At 42.4% G+C, this 17791-nt stretch overlaps 1 protein-coding gene across 1 annotated transcript; it reads left to right on the plus strand.

The window, feature by feature from the left end:
- The first annotated feature begins 8577 nt into the window (after nt 1–8577).
- On the plus strand, nt 8578–15933 carry DPPA4 (developmental pluripotency associated 4). The gene is made up of 7 exons (XM_036851918.1): nt 8578–8601; nt 10479–10638; nt 11857–12020; nt 12108–12158; nt 12281–12560; nt 14398–14593; nt 15903–15933. Exons 1-7 carry the CDS (start codon nt 8578–8580, stop codon nt 15931–15933), a joined length of 906 nt encoding a protein of 301 aa, XP_036707813.1.
- Nucleotides 15934–17791: the final 1858 nt, after the last annotated feature.

Below are 17791 nucleotides of genomic sequence, written 5' to 3' on the forward strand. Positions count from 1 at the left end.
TTACTAGATCACTGGCTTATGATAAAAGGATATAGCTCAGGAACAGCCAGACGGAAGAGAGGCATAGAGCAAGGCATGGGGAAGAGGCACAAGTGTCACTCTCCCAGGATTTCCCAAGTTCACCAATCCCCACCCTTTCGGGGGTTTTATGGATGCTTCATCAGGTACTCTGGATTAAATCATTGGCCACCGGTGAATGATTCAATCTCCATTCCCTTTCCCCTTCCCAGAAGTCAGGTGGGAGTGGGGGAGGGACTGAAAGTTCCAATCTTCTAATCCTGTAGTTGGTTCTCCTGGCAACCAGCCCCCATCCCTGAGAGCTTTCCAAAGGTCAACTCATTAACAAAACAAAAGATGCCTTTACTGCTCTGTCAATTAGGAAATTCCAAGGGTTTTAGAAGCTCTGCCCCAAAAAAGGGGAATGAAGACGAAATTCCTATTTCGTATTATAAATCACAATATCACAGTGAGAAAGGTCCAAGACAATCCCATTTTTTGAAATTCCATGTATATAGAAAAATGAAGAAATGACAATGTAAATTTACAGAAAATGTTGTACAATTGTAGAAAGTGTTTACTTCTAACAGTTAAATTGAACAATTGATACATATTTTCTTTTAATCCTGATGGTACATCTCTGGCTATAGGGATAATCTCTTTTGGAGATCTTTGAACTGTCTAAACGTGAGGCTCTGAAATGCGAAGCCTGGATCTCTTGGTTTCCTTTATGGCATTGACAAATAAATCAGTCAATCTAAGAAAGAGGTGGAAAATTTTATTGGAGCCAAACTGAGGATTATAACCCAGGAATAGCTTCTCAGAAATCTCCAGGAATTGTTCCACTCTAGAGGTCAAAGCACGGTTATATAAGTTTTTGGGACAGACAGCTATACATTAAATGATGTATTATTGACAGTTTGCACAATCCAGATCTACACACACAAAGCGAGTAGTAGGTCAGGAAGGTTATCTCCTAAGGAGTTGTGACCCTTGGTGAGATTAAGAAGGAATGTTATCTCCTAAGGAGGTTTGATTAATGTGGATGCACAATATACACTAAAGGGGAGGGAGGGGGCCCCAATGGACAGAGAAAAATTTTACGTTTAAATTTTTTTTCGTCTTGTCATAAAATATGAATTTTATTTCATCAATGGTAACACCTGTTCTTATTTATCGTGAAAATTTTAATTACCTTGGGAAAAAATATATTGCTTACTTTTTGCTTATATTATTTTTTCTGTGAGTGATTAACCTTCAAAAAAGGTCTTTTTTTTTTTTCTCCAATCTATTTAGAGATTTAGAGTCTCACTGTTTAACTTCTCTTATGTCAGGAATCAAAAATGCATGCACCGGGCTTCCCTGGTGGCACAGTGGTTGAGAATCTGCCTGCCAATGCAGGGGAACGGGTTCGAGCCCTGGTCTGGGAAAATCCCACACGCCGCGGAGTGACTAGGCCCGTGAGCCACAATTACTGAGCCTGCGCGTCTGGAGCCTGTGCTCCGCAACAAGAGAGGCCGCGATAGTGAGAGGCCCGCGCACCGCGATGAAGAGTGGCCCCTACTTGCTGCAACTAGAGAAAGCCTTGCACAGAAACGAATACCCAACACAGCCATAAATAAATAAATAAATAAAATTAAAAAAAAAAAAAATCCGCCTGCCAATGAAGGGGACATGGGTTCGAGCCCTGGTCCGGGAAGATCCCACATGCCGCAGAGCAACTAAACCTGTGGGCCACAACTACTGAGCCTGCACTCTAGAACCTGCAAGTCACAACTACTGAGCCCGTGAGCCTAGAGCCCGTTCTCTGCCACAAGGGAAGCACTGCAATGAGAAGCCCGCACACCGCAACAAAGAGTAGCCCCCGCTCACTGCAACTAGAGAAAGCCTGTGCGCAGCAACGAAGACCCAACGCAGCCAAAAATAAATAAATAAATAAATTTTTAAAAAAATGCATGCACCTATAGACAGGTACAATATGAACATTTTAAAGTCAGCAAAAAAATACAAGGTCACAACCTCACAAGAGAAAGTGTGTGAAGAGGATCAGTCGCAATGTATTTCTGGAAATTTCTAGACCTACTATCAATATGCAGAACACTTACAGTAGTGCAATTCAGGGCTCTAATAGGCAGAATTTCCATTTATACCACTGAGCACATCCTGTAAATCTTTTGCTTCAGCAGAGTGAAGAGGCCAGTTCTCCGACGCATTCTTGACGTGCTTGTTAGCGCCATGATTGAACTGATTCTGGGGAGCAAAAGATGTTTTATCTCCTTCTTCATCTCTGTATTTTTCCACCACAACTTTAGAACAGCTCAGAAAGATGTCCATTCATCACTTATCATTATGTTTTTCTCCCATGACAGCAAATGCTTCAATGCCACAAAGGCAGGTGGTCCATCGATGCCTTTGCACCTTGAGGTTGACGTTAGAGGGGAGGAAAAAAGAGAGAGAAACCTGTGTTCAAAATCAATATACACTGAATTCTAGAGATGCTTTAACTCATTATCATATTTGAGAAGGGAAACAGTCAGGAATAAGGAAATTGCACAGTTGTAATTTTCAACCATAACACAGAATCAGCTACATTTTGCCTTCCTTTGAGATACTCAGATGAAAGGCAGGCTTGTCTGAATGCAAAATATTACCTATCTTCTCTTGGAGGTTGCAGTTATTTAGTAATCATTCTCATTTAAGTTACTCTTACTGTTCTCTGCATGGTTATGCTTTTAGCTCAGGAGGAAAGCAATTCTTATAAAAGCCACCCTATTTCAGAGCTGGGTAACATTTAAAGTCAAAGAAAGTGAATTATATTTAACAGCAGTTAAGGCTTCTGAGCAAAAATGCATACATGCCACAGAATTAAATTAAGCCTGCTTTTATACAAAGTCTCACTCCTAAATTCCTTGAGATGGTCGTCTAGGTAAAAAAGCCTCATGTACTCATGTTTTCTATTCCCTGCATCACTGGGACACTAGAGCCGAAAGGACTCTAGGGGACACAACTCGCGTCACATTCGTGTCCCCTGGAGGTGGAGAGCACAGCCTTCTATAGTAAGCCTCGCGTGGAGGATGGTTTGGAAGGGGCAGGCTGAATGAAGATAAGAACAGCAATAAGGAGGCTATTACAGTGGTGCAGGTGAGAAGGAATGAAATCCTGAGTACAACGGTAGCTGCGGGGATGAAGATGAGGAATGGCAGTATTGTGAAACATTGAGGAGGTGGACCCAATAGGACTTGGTGGGGAATGAGGATGAGGAAGGAGGGATTCATCCCTCACACTGGGAAATGGAGGAATGGTCTTGTTACTGAGTCCAAGCTAATACTGCTCACTGCACAATATGCCAATGAATTGAGAGACAAGTTGTTGCGGACAAGGAATAGTGACTTTATTTAAAAAGCCAGCAGACTGAGAAGATGGTGGACTCCTGCCCAAAAGAACCATCTTGTCTGAGTTAGAATTCAGGCTTCTGGGACTTCTCTGGCAGCCCAGTGGTTAAGACTCCATGCTTCCAATGTACGAGCACGAGTTCGATCCCTGGGGGGAGCTAATATCCCACATGCCGCATGACGTGGCCAAAAAAAAAAAAGAATTTGGGCTTCTTTTATGCTGAAGGGGGAGGGAGTAAACATTTCCTTGTCAGTCTCCGGAGGAGATGTGTTAATTTCTTCCTCCCTGTAGTCATTCACAGGTGGACCTGTTCAGGATGTTTCCTGTGAGCTAAACAAAGGTATTTTAGCTTAATGGTCATTACCTAGGAGACAGGGTTCCCAGAGATGGGCCATTATGTATAGTCTAAGCTTATAGGCAACATCCCTTTAGTGATTAACTTGTAATAGAATACAAAATGTTCTTCCCTACTGTATTCTCTTTCCTTTACTTTGAAGTAGGTCACTGTATCTAGGTGAGTTTATATGATCACAAAGACTAGTACAGAGCCAGGTATTTCTCTGTTTTCAGTTCAGATAGGTTCATTAAGGCCTACAGGCTCACAGTTGCCTCTCTTCCCCAGTAACATACAAACAAAGACTTGGGAAATCAACGCTCACCTATCTACAGACACTATCAGTTGGCTTGGTGAAGAACAACCTTTGGGAAACATCAATATCTTCCACGGCAGTGATGAATCTCCTGGAGTATCGGTAGATATAATTTATTTTGGCTTCAAAAAGCCTTTGAAGATGTCCTCAATAACATATTTGAAATAAACCAGGCACACAGAACTGGCATGGTAATAGTACAAGTAGTGGCCTCCACACGGAAGCTCCAGAGAAAGGATGTGAATTGAAGCTGGACTAAAGCTCAGGAACCTCTTGTCAATCCCTGTGGCCTCACTCAGAGCTGCATCAGCCTGGAGAAAGTGGAAACTTTTTTCTAACTGGTCCACTTGAGTGGATGCTTTTTTGCAATTTGTCAGCTCCAAAGTGTTATCGGTTTCAGATGTATACTAAATTTCCTAAGGGCTGATAATGGCCCTAGGACACACAATTACTTTGGCACTTAGCACATACAGGAAGATCAGAAGCTAGAAACCTAATAATTGAGTAAAGATTCTCCTGGAGCAGTTAATTGGGAGGAGAGAGGGGAAGCTGGGAAGGGGAAGCAAAAGGAGAACATATTAGGCGAGATTATCAAGGAATGTTATTGTTTTATGCAAACATTTCAGTATTTATGTATAATCACTGGGACAGATCTATAAGGTCTGAAGCTTATACAACTTTGGAGTTCCCTTTTTAAGGAAAAGAATATGAAACTATGAATGCCAATTGCTAGAGCCCTCACAGGATCTTGGGATGGGCCAGTGCAAGTCAAGTACTCAAAGCTTAAGCTTTAGTAGCTTCATGGTAAATCTGCACTGATTAGCACAGTGCGTCCTGTTCTTTAAAGCAGATGCCAAAGAAAACTAGGTATATAATTCACACCACTAGGTTTGCTCACATTTTGGGAACTTCTTCTACTGTGAAGAAATTAAGGACCAAAACCACCTTTTTGTTACTAGTGCCTAATACACAAAGAAAGGAAGGCAGAAAGGAAGGAGGGAGGTTGGGAGAGAGATAGTTTATAAAGAGACAGGTTTTTGGTTTTTTTTTTTTATTTCATTATCAGCTCTACCAGCTACCTCCAACTTTTCCCTTTTTTAACCAAAGTTATTAACAAAGCTGATGGCCTACTTTACTGTCTAGATTTACTTCTAAATGACTGACCTGTTTCTTAAAATAAAATAACCTAATAAAGAGCAATAATTTCCCACTATAAGAGATACTATTTAAAAGGTACATTGTCATAAATTAGGTGTGTCAAGTTCCAGTGTACTTGTTAAAGTACCAGTCTCTTGGATATGGAAAAAGAGGGGTTCTCATACACTTTTAAATTGGCAAAATCTCTCTGGATATGAATTGAGCTATGCATACATTTTAAATAAGCCTAACTTTGGAAACAGCACTTCTAGGAATACACAGTGCAGAGAGATTCAGGCAAATTCTCCAACCAGCCTCCACAGTCACACCTCTCACAAAATCTCTTTGTCCCATCAAATATGAAACGGTGGTTATGTATGATATAATCCTGTTTCATCTAGTGTAAATGCAGATTAATGGCTTTTTAAGCGTCATTGCCTCCAGGTAAACAACTATAGGCCTCATTAACTCAGCTCATTTTATTCAATCAAAATTTTGGGGGAAGAGAAAATACACATAAAAACAAAGACAAAAGAAAACCTGGCAGAAATACCCCCATATCTCTCAAATCTGTCTTCCTTTCCAACATGCTAATAATAGAAACATTTAACATTGATCCAACACGTGCTGTGCCAGACACCATATATTGGAACATGTGAGAGCCCACTCCACTCTCCCACAACCCTTTGAGCAAGGGGTATCATTTTCGTCACCCCCATTTTACAAGTGAAGAAAGGGAAAGACCTAGAGGTGTTAGATAACTTGGCCAAGGTCACACAGCTAGAAGAGAATAGGTCGAGGTTCAAATGCAGTCTGGCTTTGGAGTCTGCTCTTTTTTAGTTCCCAGCCCAGGAATCGAACCCGTGCTCCCTGCATTGGGAGCACAGAGTCTTAACCACTGGACTGCCAGGGAAGTCCCTGGAGTCTGTTTTCTTAGCCACAACTCTACATCACCGCCCAGTCACAAGTCTTCACAGGCCTAAAAATGCCTCACTGGCCTCCTAACTCATCTTCCAGTGTCTGTGCTGATTCAGCTCCACTTCTTTCTCCTCACTGCGGTTGAGAGACCTTTAAAATATGCTCATCAGAGCTCACTCACCCCCATCCCATCCCCACTGCCATCTTGAATTTTTCAATAGCTTTCCATTGCTCTTAGCCTACAGATCAAAAGGCCAAAATGGGCTTCCCTGGTGGTGCAGTGGTTGAGAATCTGCCTGCTAGTGCAGGAGACACGGGTTCGAGCCCTGGTCTGGGAGGGTCCCACATGCCGCGGAGCAACTGGGCCCGTGCGCCACAACTACTGAGCCTGCGCGTCTGGAGCCTGTGCTCCGCAACAAGAGAGGCCGCGATAGTGAGAGGCCCGCGCACCGCGATGAAGAGTGGCCCCCACTTGCCGCAACTAGAGAAAGCCCTCGCACAGAAACGAAGACCCAACACAACCAAAAATAAATAAATAAATTAATTAATTAAACAAACAAACAAAAAAAGCCAAACTATCGAGACTCAGTTTACACTTTCCTCCTCCTCCTCAGAACAGAGCTGGGCTGACCCCTCCCCACCTTCCACTCTTCAGTTAGGTCAGCTCACCTGGTCCTTCAGATCTGCTACTTTCTTGACTTCCTCCATGAGGTCTAAACCCCTATTGCAGGCTGCCAAATGTAGGAAATTTTCCTCCTTTTCAAGGGTCATAATTGAATAGTTTTCATTTGTTTGGATAATATATATGTATATATAAGATAAAAAGATATTTGGATTTTTACTTCATTCAATAATTCAGTAGTATTAATTATGCTCAAATATTTTAAGTTGTACTAATCCTCTTTATATTGAATATATAGGACATTATTTAACCCATTTTTTTTTTGAATGGTTGGTGCAATTCTTTTTTTTTGTCTTTATTTTTATTTTTTGACTGTGCCTTGCAGCTTGTGGGATCTTAGTTCCCTGACCGGGTATTGAACCGGGGAACACGGCAGTGAAAACCTGCGTCTTAATCACTGGACCACCGGGGAATTCCAGGTGCAATTCTTTTAGAATTGTGTTTCCCCAAATAGCGGTTGGCCTAAGAATTTCTAAATTATAATCTCAACACACACTCCCATCTATTAACACACAAATCATGATTATATCTTGCCCAGGATTAGGTATCTCTTAATTTAGAACTCAGTAATGTTACCTTCAATTACACTGGGAAAAGGAAGATGATTCAATGAAATACTTGAATCAGGCAAACCTAAACTTGATTTCTGGTTCTTTCACTTACTATGCCAAGCAAGTTACCAACACAATTTTATACACACTTTTGTCATCTATGAAATGGAGAACAATAAAATAATGGCTGTGTGGGACTTCCCTGGTGGTCCAGTGGTTAAGACTCCACGCTTCCACTGCAGGGGGCATGGGTTTGATCCCTGGTCGGGGAACTAAGATCTCGCAAGCCGTGTGGCGTGGCCAAGAAAAAAAATTAATAATGATAATAATAATAATGGCTGTGAACCTTTAAACCCAGAATTAGTACAAAACAAATACTCAATGGACTTTTTAAAATATTTTTATTTTATTTTTGGTTGCGTTGGGTCTTCATTGCTGTGCACGGGTTTTCTCTAGTTGCAGTGAGCGGGAGCTAGGCTTCTTTGCGGTGCGCAGGCTTCTCATTGTGGTGGCTTCTCTTGTTGTGGAGTTAGGGCTCTAGGCACGCGGGCTTCAGTAGTTGTGGTGCACGGGCTTAGTTGTTCCGCGGCATGTGGCGTCTTCCCAAACTAGGGCTCAAACCCGTGTCTGCTACATTGGCAGGTAGATTCTCAACCACTGAGCCACCAGGGAAGTCCCTCAATGGACTTTTAAAACTATTATTGTTAGTTGTTGGCAGATGGGAAGGTTCTAGTTATTATTAGTACTGATGGAAAACTGAAGTTTTAATAACTTGAGTAACTTGCTTAAGAAATGAAACGTATATGGTACAAGAAAACAGTTTTGCTTTCTTCAAGCCACTGGTTTGGCCCAGAATTCTGTTGTTTCCACAAGTTTCATCATTAAATCCTGTCACACATCCCGTTCAGAAGTCTCTAGCAACTTATCTTTTTCCCTTGGAATTTTTCTGAAGGAATTTTCAACTTCCCAATGTCTCCGGAACCACACCCTCCGTAATAATGTTAAAAAACTCACAGGAAAGGGCCCAGAATGTTATTATGTATTCATTCATACGATAGTCATTCATGAATAAGAAAGTGTGCAAGCTTAGCTTTCACAGGTTGTGGGGGAAGGAACAGAGGGGAGGAGAAAAGGAAAAGTGCTTACGGGTGCCGGAAGGAGGAGGAGGCTTTAAAAGAGCAATCTTGGGCCGGGGGCCATTTCAGAAGTAAGGAGAGTCTTCGTTTTATCAAGCTTGAGATTTCTGAGCATGGAGAGTGCAAAGAACAAGGAGGTAAGTACAATCTGCATGGGTTTGCTTTTGTCTGTCTTTGTCAATCTTCGTGTTTCTCTTTCTCTTGGGCACGCTTACTCCCTCTTTTGAGGAGAAAAGAAGGTCCCTTAGAATTTCCTTCCCTTCACTTGTTGAAAAAAAAAATCAAGTTCCTGGATATGATTGCTCCCTGGTATACTGGACCAGATCCTTTAATTTCCCTTCTACAGACACAGGTTCGAGATCAAAATTGCTGCATCTGGATTCATCTTTTCTTAGGGTCGTTAGGGCCAAGGAACAATGGGAAACCAGACGTATTGGGGAGCACTGCGGACAGCAACTAAAGTCAGACAGGCTGTGGGGCTTTGTTGAGAAAAATTGAACCCCTCTGCCAGTGCAACCTGACCGCTCTCCGGGTCTCTTTCCTAGAGCTAGGTCATTTTTTGCCCTCCCAATTTTAACTAAGACTTTTGGGAGGCCCCAAAGTGAGTGAGGTACAAAGTGAGCACTTTGTGTAAGTGTTGTGCCAATGTGAGATTTGAATATGAATGTAAACCTGCTATAGAGATGTAAAAATGTAATTCGTACTCCCTTCTTGGAGGTGATAGGAATTAGATTTGGGAGCAAATCTGGGATTTAATATTGACTTGGGGTTTAATTTCTATCTCAAGTGCCTACCTGTGTGCCCTTAGTTATGTAACCTCTGAGCCTCAGCTTCTGCATCTGAAAAACAAAATAATAGATTGTTGCTGGATTGCTGTGGGGATTAAAAGAAGGAAAGTATGGAGTCTGTCGTGTGGAACAATACCTGATGGAAACTATAGGCTCAAAAATGTTGTTTCTTTGTATCAAACAGCTTTATTCTCACTGTTCTCTTGTTTCTCTTGAATTAACCAATATTTATTGAGTGCCTACAATCAGAGGGAAAGGAATTCTACCCTTGGGGAGTTTATAATCAAATGGAGTAAGAGGCATGGATCAAATCACACAAGCAAATGTAAAACTGCAACTGACAAGTGGTAGGAATGTGGCAACGTGCAGTAGATTTGTATTGGTCTATAAAGTGGAGAAAAGGTTACCAGTTGAACTAACACTTGAAGTGAGATTCTGAAAGAGGATTAAGGGTTTAAGACTATGAATATAAGGGAAGGTGGTGTGTGTGGAGCTGAGTGATATCCTTTCAGGCAAAGTAACTAGGTTGGAAAGGAAAGTAGTTCTGTGGCAGTAGCTTGAGGCAATAGTATGGGAAAGGTTTATCTGGAAGAGGTAAACGGGAGGGGAGGGGGAATGAGGAAAGGGGGGAAAAAAACCTTCCAGGTGAGGGATAATGGATATTGTGGGTGATGTAAGGGCTTTCACCAAAGCAGAGGCTAGTTTCTTCTATGACTTTTGTTCATATATATATATATATATATATATATATATATATATATATATATATATATATATATATATACATATATATATGTATATACATATATATATGTATATACATATATATATGTATATACATATATATATATGTATATGTATGTATATACATAGTCTTTTCTCGTACATTTTTTTTTGGACCTTGCCGCCGAGGCTTGTGGGATCTCAATTCCCCAACCAGGGATTGAACCCTGGCCCTTGCAGTGAAAGTGCTGAGTCCTAACCACTGGACCGCCAGGGAATTCCCCTTTTCTCATACTTTCAGATTGGCCTTCCACTTCTCTATCACTGCTTCCCTTTCTTATAAATAAACCTGAGTATTAAGATGATACCCAGAAGAGAATCCATGTTGCCAGTGGAGTTCAATGATTATCTTGGTACCTTGGATGTGAGGTGTCATAAGTCAGGTAGTGTATGTGGTGGGTTGGACGCCCAGAGGAGTGACTTTCTGGTTCCTCTATCCCCAGTGCAACTCCACAAAGAAGACAGAGGAAGAATATATGAGTTGCAAATTCAAACGTACATCAGTAGATGCCGAAGAGGGACAGGGGGCTTCTGGTAAACCAGATATACTAGAAAACTCGGCAACGGAGACCAAAAGAAAAAGATCTATAAAAAATAACAGAGGTAAGAGATCTACAGTTCCTCAAATCTTATTTCCCTGGGTCTGAGAAGACTGAGGGATTTTTCTGAAAAAGTAGGGAAGAAATTTCAGTCCTGTATTCTGCAAATCCTACACTTCCTTCAAAGCCTAGTTTAAATCTCACCTCCTGGTTCTGATTATTATTTTGCCTACTCTAGCTTCTGGGAGTTAAGGATCTTAATGTGCAATGATCTGGGGACAGAGAGCTATAAATTCAAAATCCCATCCTTGAAACTCTACTTCCTGTCTTAAAAATATGAGGAAAGTAGCTACCTTGCTGAGTTGGATTGAGGTCAGGGTGGAGGGTCAGTTGTAATTTACACAGAATAATTAGGTAAACAGCCTACACTTCATCCGACAGTAATGGGCGCTCAGTAAAACCTAGTGACTGTTAGCGTCAGTCTTTCCTGAATGGTGAGAGCGCGTGAGGTGCAGCAGGAGACAAGAGTGCTGCCCTAGTGGGGTGGGCTGCCAGAATTATGGGTATTAGTCATTGAGTAGCATTTCTGGGTGGCTTATTTTGTTTTGTGGTGAGAGGGCAAGGCATCGCCTAGTAGTTATGACCTCAGGTCTAAAACTTCTATCATTCCCTGCATCGGAAGTGCAATCTCTAGGTCAACGTCCTCAGAGTCTGTGGTTTAGAGCTCCCACAAAAGAGCAAGTGTGCGTGAGTAGTAGGGAGTTTTAGGAAGTAAAAATACTGAGGGATTCAGAAATATTGTCAGTTTTAGTTTTGAGGTTCTATCCCTTGAAGTTTACGTGGTCTTTGGCAAGTCATTTAATTTTACAGTGGGGATTAGACTATAAGAACTAAAAGTGATTGTACTTTTGACATTTTAGAAGGCTACACAGAAGTTAATTATTTTATTTTATTTTATTTTTTTATTAATTTATTTTTTGGCTGTGTTGGGTCTTCGTTTCTGTGCGAGGGCTTTCTCTAGTTGCGGCAAGTGGGGGCCACTCTTCATCGCGGTGCGTGGGCCTCTCACTATTGCGGCCTCTCTTGTTGCGGAACACAGGCTCCAGACGCGCAGGCTCAGTAGTTGTGGCTCACGGGCCTAGTTGCTCCGTGGCATGTGGGATCTTCCCAGACCAGGGCTCGAACCCGTGTCCCCTGCATTGGCAGGTAGACTCTCAACCACTGCGCCACCAGGGAAGCCCCAAAAGTTAATTACTGCTAATTTTATCTCATTCTTCTTCAGCTTGCTGTCCACGAAAAATGCCACAATGTTGTGACAGTGTGAAACCTCAGAAGAAGACGATGCCAATTCCTCCTTTACCTTCTATACTGCCGCCTGTCAATCTGATTCACAGGGATGTTGTGCGCGCTTGGTGCCAGCAGTTAAAACTGAGCACCAAAGGCCCGGTGAGTGTCCAGGGTAGGAGTGGATGCTCTTGGGAGGAAGACTACGAGCCTCAGTTTGATTATTAACTCATTTTTCTCTCGTCTTAGAAACTAGATGGATATAAACGACTCTGTGAACATGCCTACCCTCATCAAAAAGTGAGTAATTTGTAGGGAATTTGGCCAAGTCGAAGGTTTAGTTATTCTCATCCTAATCACCTATTTTAGCGTCAAAAGGTGAGTAGAAGAATTGTCTTTAATCTTTTAAACCCTCTACGTAGAACATTCCTGCCACAGCCGAGGAGGCCAGGATCCTATCACTATCGAGAAGAAAATCACTGATGGACAAGGGGGAACTACCTCTGGAATGTTCTGATGACAAGATGTCTTCTGAAGTGGCTGCTCCTCCTGAGGAGGGAGCACCTGCCCTTGAAGGAGCTTCTACTCTTCAGGAAGTTGTATCAACTTCTGCCTCTGACCCGGGAACTGTGTTTGCCTCTTGGAGCAGAATGACAGCCAGGGCCGTGAAGATGGAGTCGGTGCAATCACAAGAGACCTGTGGTAAGCTCATTAGTAAGAACTGCTTCTGGTTCAGGTGGGAAAGTAAGTTTAATTGCTATTAACCGCTGATTAACTTCAGGGTATTATCAAAATCATCCGAAGACCTGGTGATTCCTGGGCCCCATCCACACATTTTTCTGGTTCAGGTCTGGGTAGGCCCTAGGAATTTACATTTCTAACAATCTCCCAGGCACAGCTAATCTGGGGACCACACTTTGAGAACCAGTGAGCTAAATTAATGAGGTCATCAGAAGGGGATAGAAATCTGGCTTCATTTCTTTTCGCCTCCTTTCAAGAATTAAAAGTAAAAGCAGTCTCTAAAATCAACTGCCTGAGCTAAAGCCCTGGATCTTCTAGCATCTGTCAAGTAAGTGGCATTAACTGTTATTTAATCTAGTTCCCAGTTTGCTCGTGGTAATGTAGGTTAATAATAATACCTACCTCATGATGTTATTGTGAGAGTTACAGGAGATAAAATTAAGGAAGACCATGAACTGGTTAGCACATTACAATGCCTGTTGAGACCCCTGTCCCTCTATAACTGGTAACCTCTCCCTCCCCTTGGGAGCAAAGCCTGGGGCCAGGCCCTGCCCACTGTCTGTTGCACATAGTGGGGTGTTGCTCCAAGATCTTGCTTCAGACATGTAAGATCCCCCATCCATTAAACCACTGATGTCACTAAAAAAAAAAAAAAGAGTTGAGACCTCTGAACTTTTTTTTTTTTTAATTTATTAAATTTATTTATTTTTGGCTGCGTTGAGTCTTCGTTGCTGTGCGGGGGCTTTCTCTGGTTGCGGCGAGCGGGGGCCACTCTTCATCGCGGTGCGCAGGCTTCTCATTGCGGTGGCTTCTCTTGTTGTGGAGCATGGGCTCTAGGTGCGGGCTCAGTAGTTATGGCTCGTGAGCTCCAGAGCACAGGCTCAGTAGTTGTGGCTCAGGGGCTTTGTTGCTCTGCGGCATGTGGGATCTACCTGGACCAGGGCATGAACCCGTGTCCCCCGCATTGGCAGGCGGATTCTTAACCACTGCTCCACCAGGGAAGTCCCTGAACTTATTTTATGAGGGCCTTCCCAGACCACTCTGGTTTAGTCTTTCTATTGAAGGAAACCAGAACGTCACCCCAAAATATGCCTCTTTGCCATAAAAATCTTGAGCTGAAGGCAATCAAAAAGCAGCAAACCCAAAAAAGCTCTCCCTTTTCGGCCTAAGGCAGGATTATCTATTCTCCTTTTGCTGGAGACAGACTTAGCCACTGAGAGTGGGCACCAGAGCAACCAGCAAAGAAACCTCATCCATTAGTTTCCTCCTGTATATTTACCTTCCCACTGTTTGCCACCCTTGGGAGCCACCCTTGGGAGCCACCCTTGCTTCCCTTTATCCTGTCATTTCTTTGCAAATGTATTGTTCTTTGTCAAAGATGTTACATAAGATGGAATTCTAAGCTGCCACTCTGAGCTAGGTTTTGCGTTTTTCCTGCACTATGTGCACTGCATGAATTCATCAGCTGTTTCTCCCTTGTTAGTCTTTTTTGTCCGAGTCCCAGGTGAAAACCTAAGACGGGCAGAGGTAAAGCTTTGCCACCCTCCCAGCCACACTGTCATCTACCCACTTGCCTCTACGCATCCAAATGTATTTTTTGTTTCTTTTAAAATATTTAACAGGAACTGTTTTTGCATTATTTTCTAAAGGGGAACAGGGTAGAGTAAGTTAGGTTTCAGGGTTCATATCTGGGAGCTGGCACTTGAGGAAGACAGTAGCATCAAAGGCCATGATGCAAACTCGAAGTTTAGACTTTGGTCTTGCTATGCTCGTACTGAACCTCTCTTTCCTTCCCCAGGGGTCTGCTGGTGTGTGGTTCACGGGAGAGGTCTCCCTGCTAACAGAGAGGGCTGGGTTCATTTACAATTTCATGCCGGACAGGCTTGGGTGCCTGAAAAACGAAGGAGGGTGTCTGCGCTCTTCTTGCCACCTGCGGGCAATCTTCCTCCCCCACACCTGGAGGACAACATGCTATGCCCTGAGTGTGTGCACAGGTAACCACCTGGTACCCTTCTACACACTAAAAGTGGGCATTTGGGTTTTAGTTGGGGGAGAGAGGAGATACATATTCATCTTAATTAGCCCTGTATTTCAAGCACAAGTTGTCAATAAAGATTTTCACAAAAAAGTTTTACTTGAGTAAGTGTATTCCTAGGAGAAAGGGCATTTGTATGTCAAGGCATAATGCTTGTACCTGGAGACCCATAATTTTGGAGCAGTAACCAATTGTATAATTACTATATTCCTGGTATACGCACTACACAGAAATAATGACTAGCAAAAAAAAACCCTTCTTTGAAGTGGCCTACAGTCTAAGGGGGATGACTGGTACGTAAACAACCGTATCACCATGTGATGACTGGTATCAAAGAAGAGGTTTCTTAATTTAAAGGAAGAATTGTCTAGGTGGAAAGGAGGAAGTAAGAAAAACCTGGCTTCTAGATAGTTTTTCTGTAATTACTTGAACACTGATAAGGATAAGAATTGTATTGGGTCGAGGACAGAGCTTCAAGGAACAGCAGTGTTTTAGGGGCATGCTAAAGGAGACAGAAAAGAAACAAGGAGAAAACCTGAAATATGAAGTCAGTGGGGAGAATTTGCATGGGGAAATTGTCTTATAAAGAAGGTAGAGATAACATACTTGATTGGAAAAGATAAGGGATTCAAAGCAATAAAGAATATAGATAATTTGGGGGTGGTTGAATAAGAGGAGGAGAGAAATAGAGGCTACAATTGGAGGTATTTTCTGAAAGATACAAATGGAGAAGGGAAGCAGTAAGATGCTTGGAGGGGATTGCCATGTGTTTTCTGTTAAATTGGGCCAAGTGTGTTTCCGGGCTTAGCTTGGGAGAGGGGCCTGCAGAGGAGGAGGATGGAAAGAAGCCCATCCATCTGAATAGAGGGGCTTGGAGCAGCGCAGACTTGGCTCCCAGGGATCCATCTCCTCACCCTGTAATTGTCCAGGAGTCATCCTGGGCTTCATCCCGAGCTCTCTGTTGGCCTGCTGGGCACCCACTTTTGGCATCATGATGACTGAACACCAGAGATCTAGGGCAGCTGGCAGAGGACAGAAGCCTCAAGTGGGTCTGGGTTGGGGGGAGCTCAAGCTGCGGGATCTTAGTTCCCTGACCAGGGATTGAACCTGGGGCTATGGCAGTGAAAGAACTGAGTCCTAACCACTGGACCACCAGGGAAGTCCCAAGGGCAATTTTATTGGCATTCCAGGAGTGGGTTTCTTGGTTATTTTCAAGAATGCAATTTGATATTTCGTCTTGATTCTAAAACATTTCATTTGCTTTTTAGGAATAAAGTATTAATGAAAAGCCTGCAGTGAGATCACAGTACCAGTAAAAAGGGTACAGCTATGATTATAATTAATGATAGAGAAGTGACTACAAATCAACTCCACGGTGTTATTTGACAGCTGAACTCTGGGCCACTCTGCACTCTCCATGCTTCCTGCTTACAGGGTTGCATGAAAAACAGCCTGTGAACTGCCAAAAGTGGAAGTGGCTATCTCTCCAAAGATTCCCAGCCCTAAGGGAGCAGACGAGAAAGGAGATGGGGACATTTTAAAAATACTAATTCGATGAATGGAATTAATTTACTTGAAAGTGCCTCAAGTAAATTTCTACATTGGGAAAGATGGGGCTTATAGGCAAAAGTTCAAATTTGGTTATGTACACCTTAACCAAGTATTCAAACTTATCATCACCAGGAATGGTAAGAGTAGCAATGTGTTTCCTGATGTGATACAATATATCACTGATAATATTCTTGCCCCAAAGAATCTGTTCACAAGGAAGCAATCAGTCCTGATTATGCCTCTTGGCTCCGCACAATTAAGTGAGCTTACCTTGTTTTGAGTGGCAGTTATTTAGATGCACCCATATGTAAATATTCACAGAGCTATGCACTTAAGATGTCTGTATTTTACTTATATGTAAATTATATATTATTTTTTAAAGTGTCCTACATTGAATGATAAATTATAGTGCCTCTAGTAAAAAGGCAACTAGAAAATTTTGAAATTAAAACTTTTATTTTAAAACAAAATTCTCAATTATGTATGTGAAATGATCCTTTTGAAATATGTCAGATCATGACACTGCTGAAAACCCTCCCATGGATCCCATTCAGAGGGAAAACCAAAGTCCTTGTAATGACCTCCAAGACCTTAACTAAAGTGAATTCTACCCCATGCCCCTTCATCTCCTGCCTCATCTCCAGCACCCTGCCTTCCCTATTCCTTGACCATGCCTCACACGCTCTTACCTCAGGGCCTTGTCACTGGCTGGAATGCTGTTTTCCCCACATGTCAATAGGGTAAACTTTCTTTTAGTTCTTTCTTCGAATGCCACTTTGTGAAAAAGGCATACTCTGACCCCCTATTTAAAATCACAAGCTGTTTCTCCAGCCCTATAAGCACCCTGGGTCCCGATTTCTATTTTTCCATAACACTTGTCTCTAACATGTTAATTTGTAATTCATTGTTTGTCTTCCCCTAACAATACAAAAGGATTTCTGGGGGACTTCCCTGGTGGTGCAGTGGATAAGAATCTGCCTGCCAGTGCTGGGGACATGGGTTCAAGCCTTGGTCCGGGAAGATCCCACATGCCTTGGAGCAACTAAGCCCGTGCGCCACAACTACTGAGCCTGCGCTCTAGAGACCGTGAGCTACAACTAGTGAGCCCACGTGCCACAACTACTGAAGTCCGTGTGCCTAGAGCCCGTACTCCGCAACAAGAGAAACCACCACAATGAGAAGCCCGCGCACTGCAATGAAGAGTAGCCCCCGCTCACCACAACCAGAAAAAGCTCGCGCGCAGCAACGAAGACCCAACACAGCCAAAAATAAAAATTAATTAATTTAAAAAAAAAAAAGGATTTCTGTCGGTTTTGTGCACTTAGGTATCACAACCTCCTAGAACAGCCTGACACATAGTTGGTACTCAATAAATGTTTATTCAATGGATGATGAATGAGAAGGTTTGAAGTGAATTATAAAAGGAGATGAATTACAAGTTTCTTAGAAACCAATATTAAAAAATAGACCTCTGTCCTGTCTATCTATATTCTCTGGGAAAATAAATTGCTTTGAGTTACCTTTTGGAAAGAAAAAACTTTTCTGTTGTAACACGCCGTATTCTGTTTTCTAGTTCTGCCATAAATCTCATAGTTTAATTTCCTCC

The sequence above is a fragment of the Balaenoptera musculus genome, chromosome 4, assembly GCF_009873245.2.
Source record: "Balaenoptera musculus isolate JJ_BM4_2016_0621 chromosome 4, mBalMus1.pri.v3, whole genome shotgun sequence".
NCBI lineage: Eukaryota > Metazoa > Chordata > Mammalia > Artiodactyla > Balaenopteridae > Balaenoptera > Balaenoptera musculus.

What these genes read in the sequence shown, in the direction of transcription:
- DPPA4 (XM_036851918.1), top strand. Translation starts at nt 8,578, where the DNA reads ATGGAGAGTGCAAAGAACAAGGAG. An exon ending in AGAGTGCAAAGAACAAGGAG is followed by an intron (nt 8,602 to 10,478) that starts GTAAGTACAATC and finishes CTCTATCCCCAG; the next exon opens with TGCAACTCCACAAAGAAGAC. An exon ending in GCAATCACAAGAGACCTGTG is followed by an intron (nt 12,561 to 14,397) that starts GTAAGCTCATTA and finishes TTCCTTCCCCAG; the next exon opens with GGGTCTGCTGGTGTGTGGTT.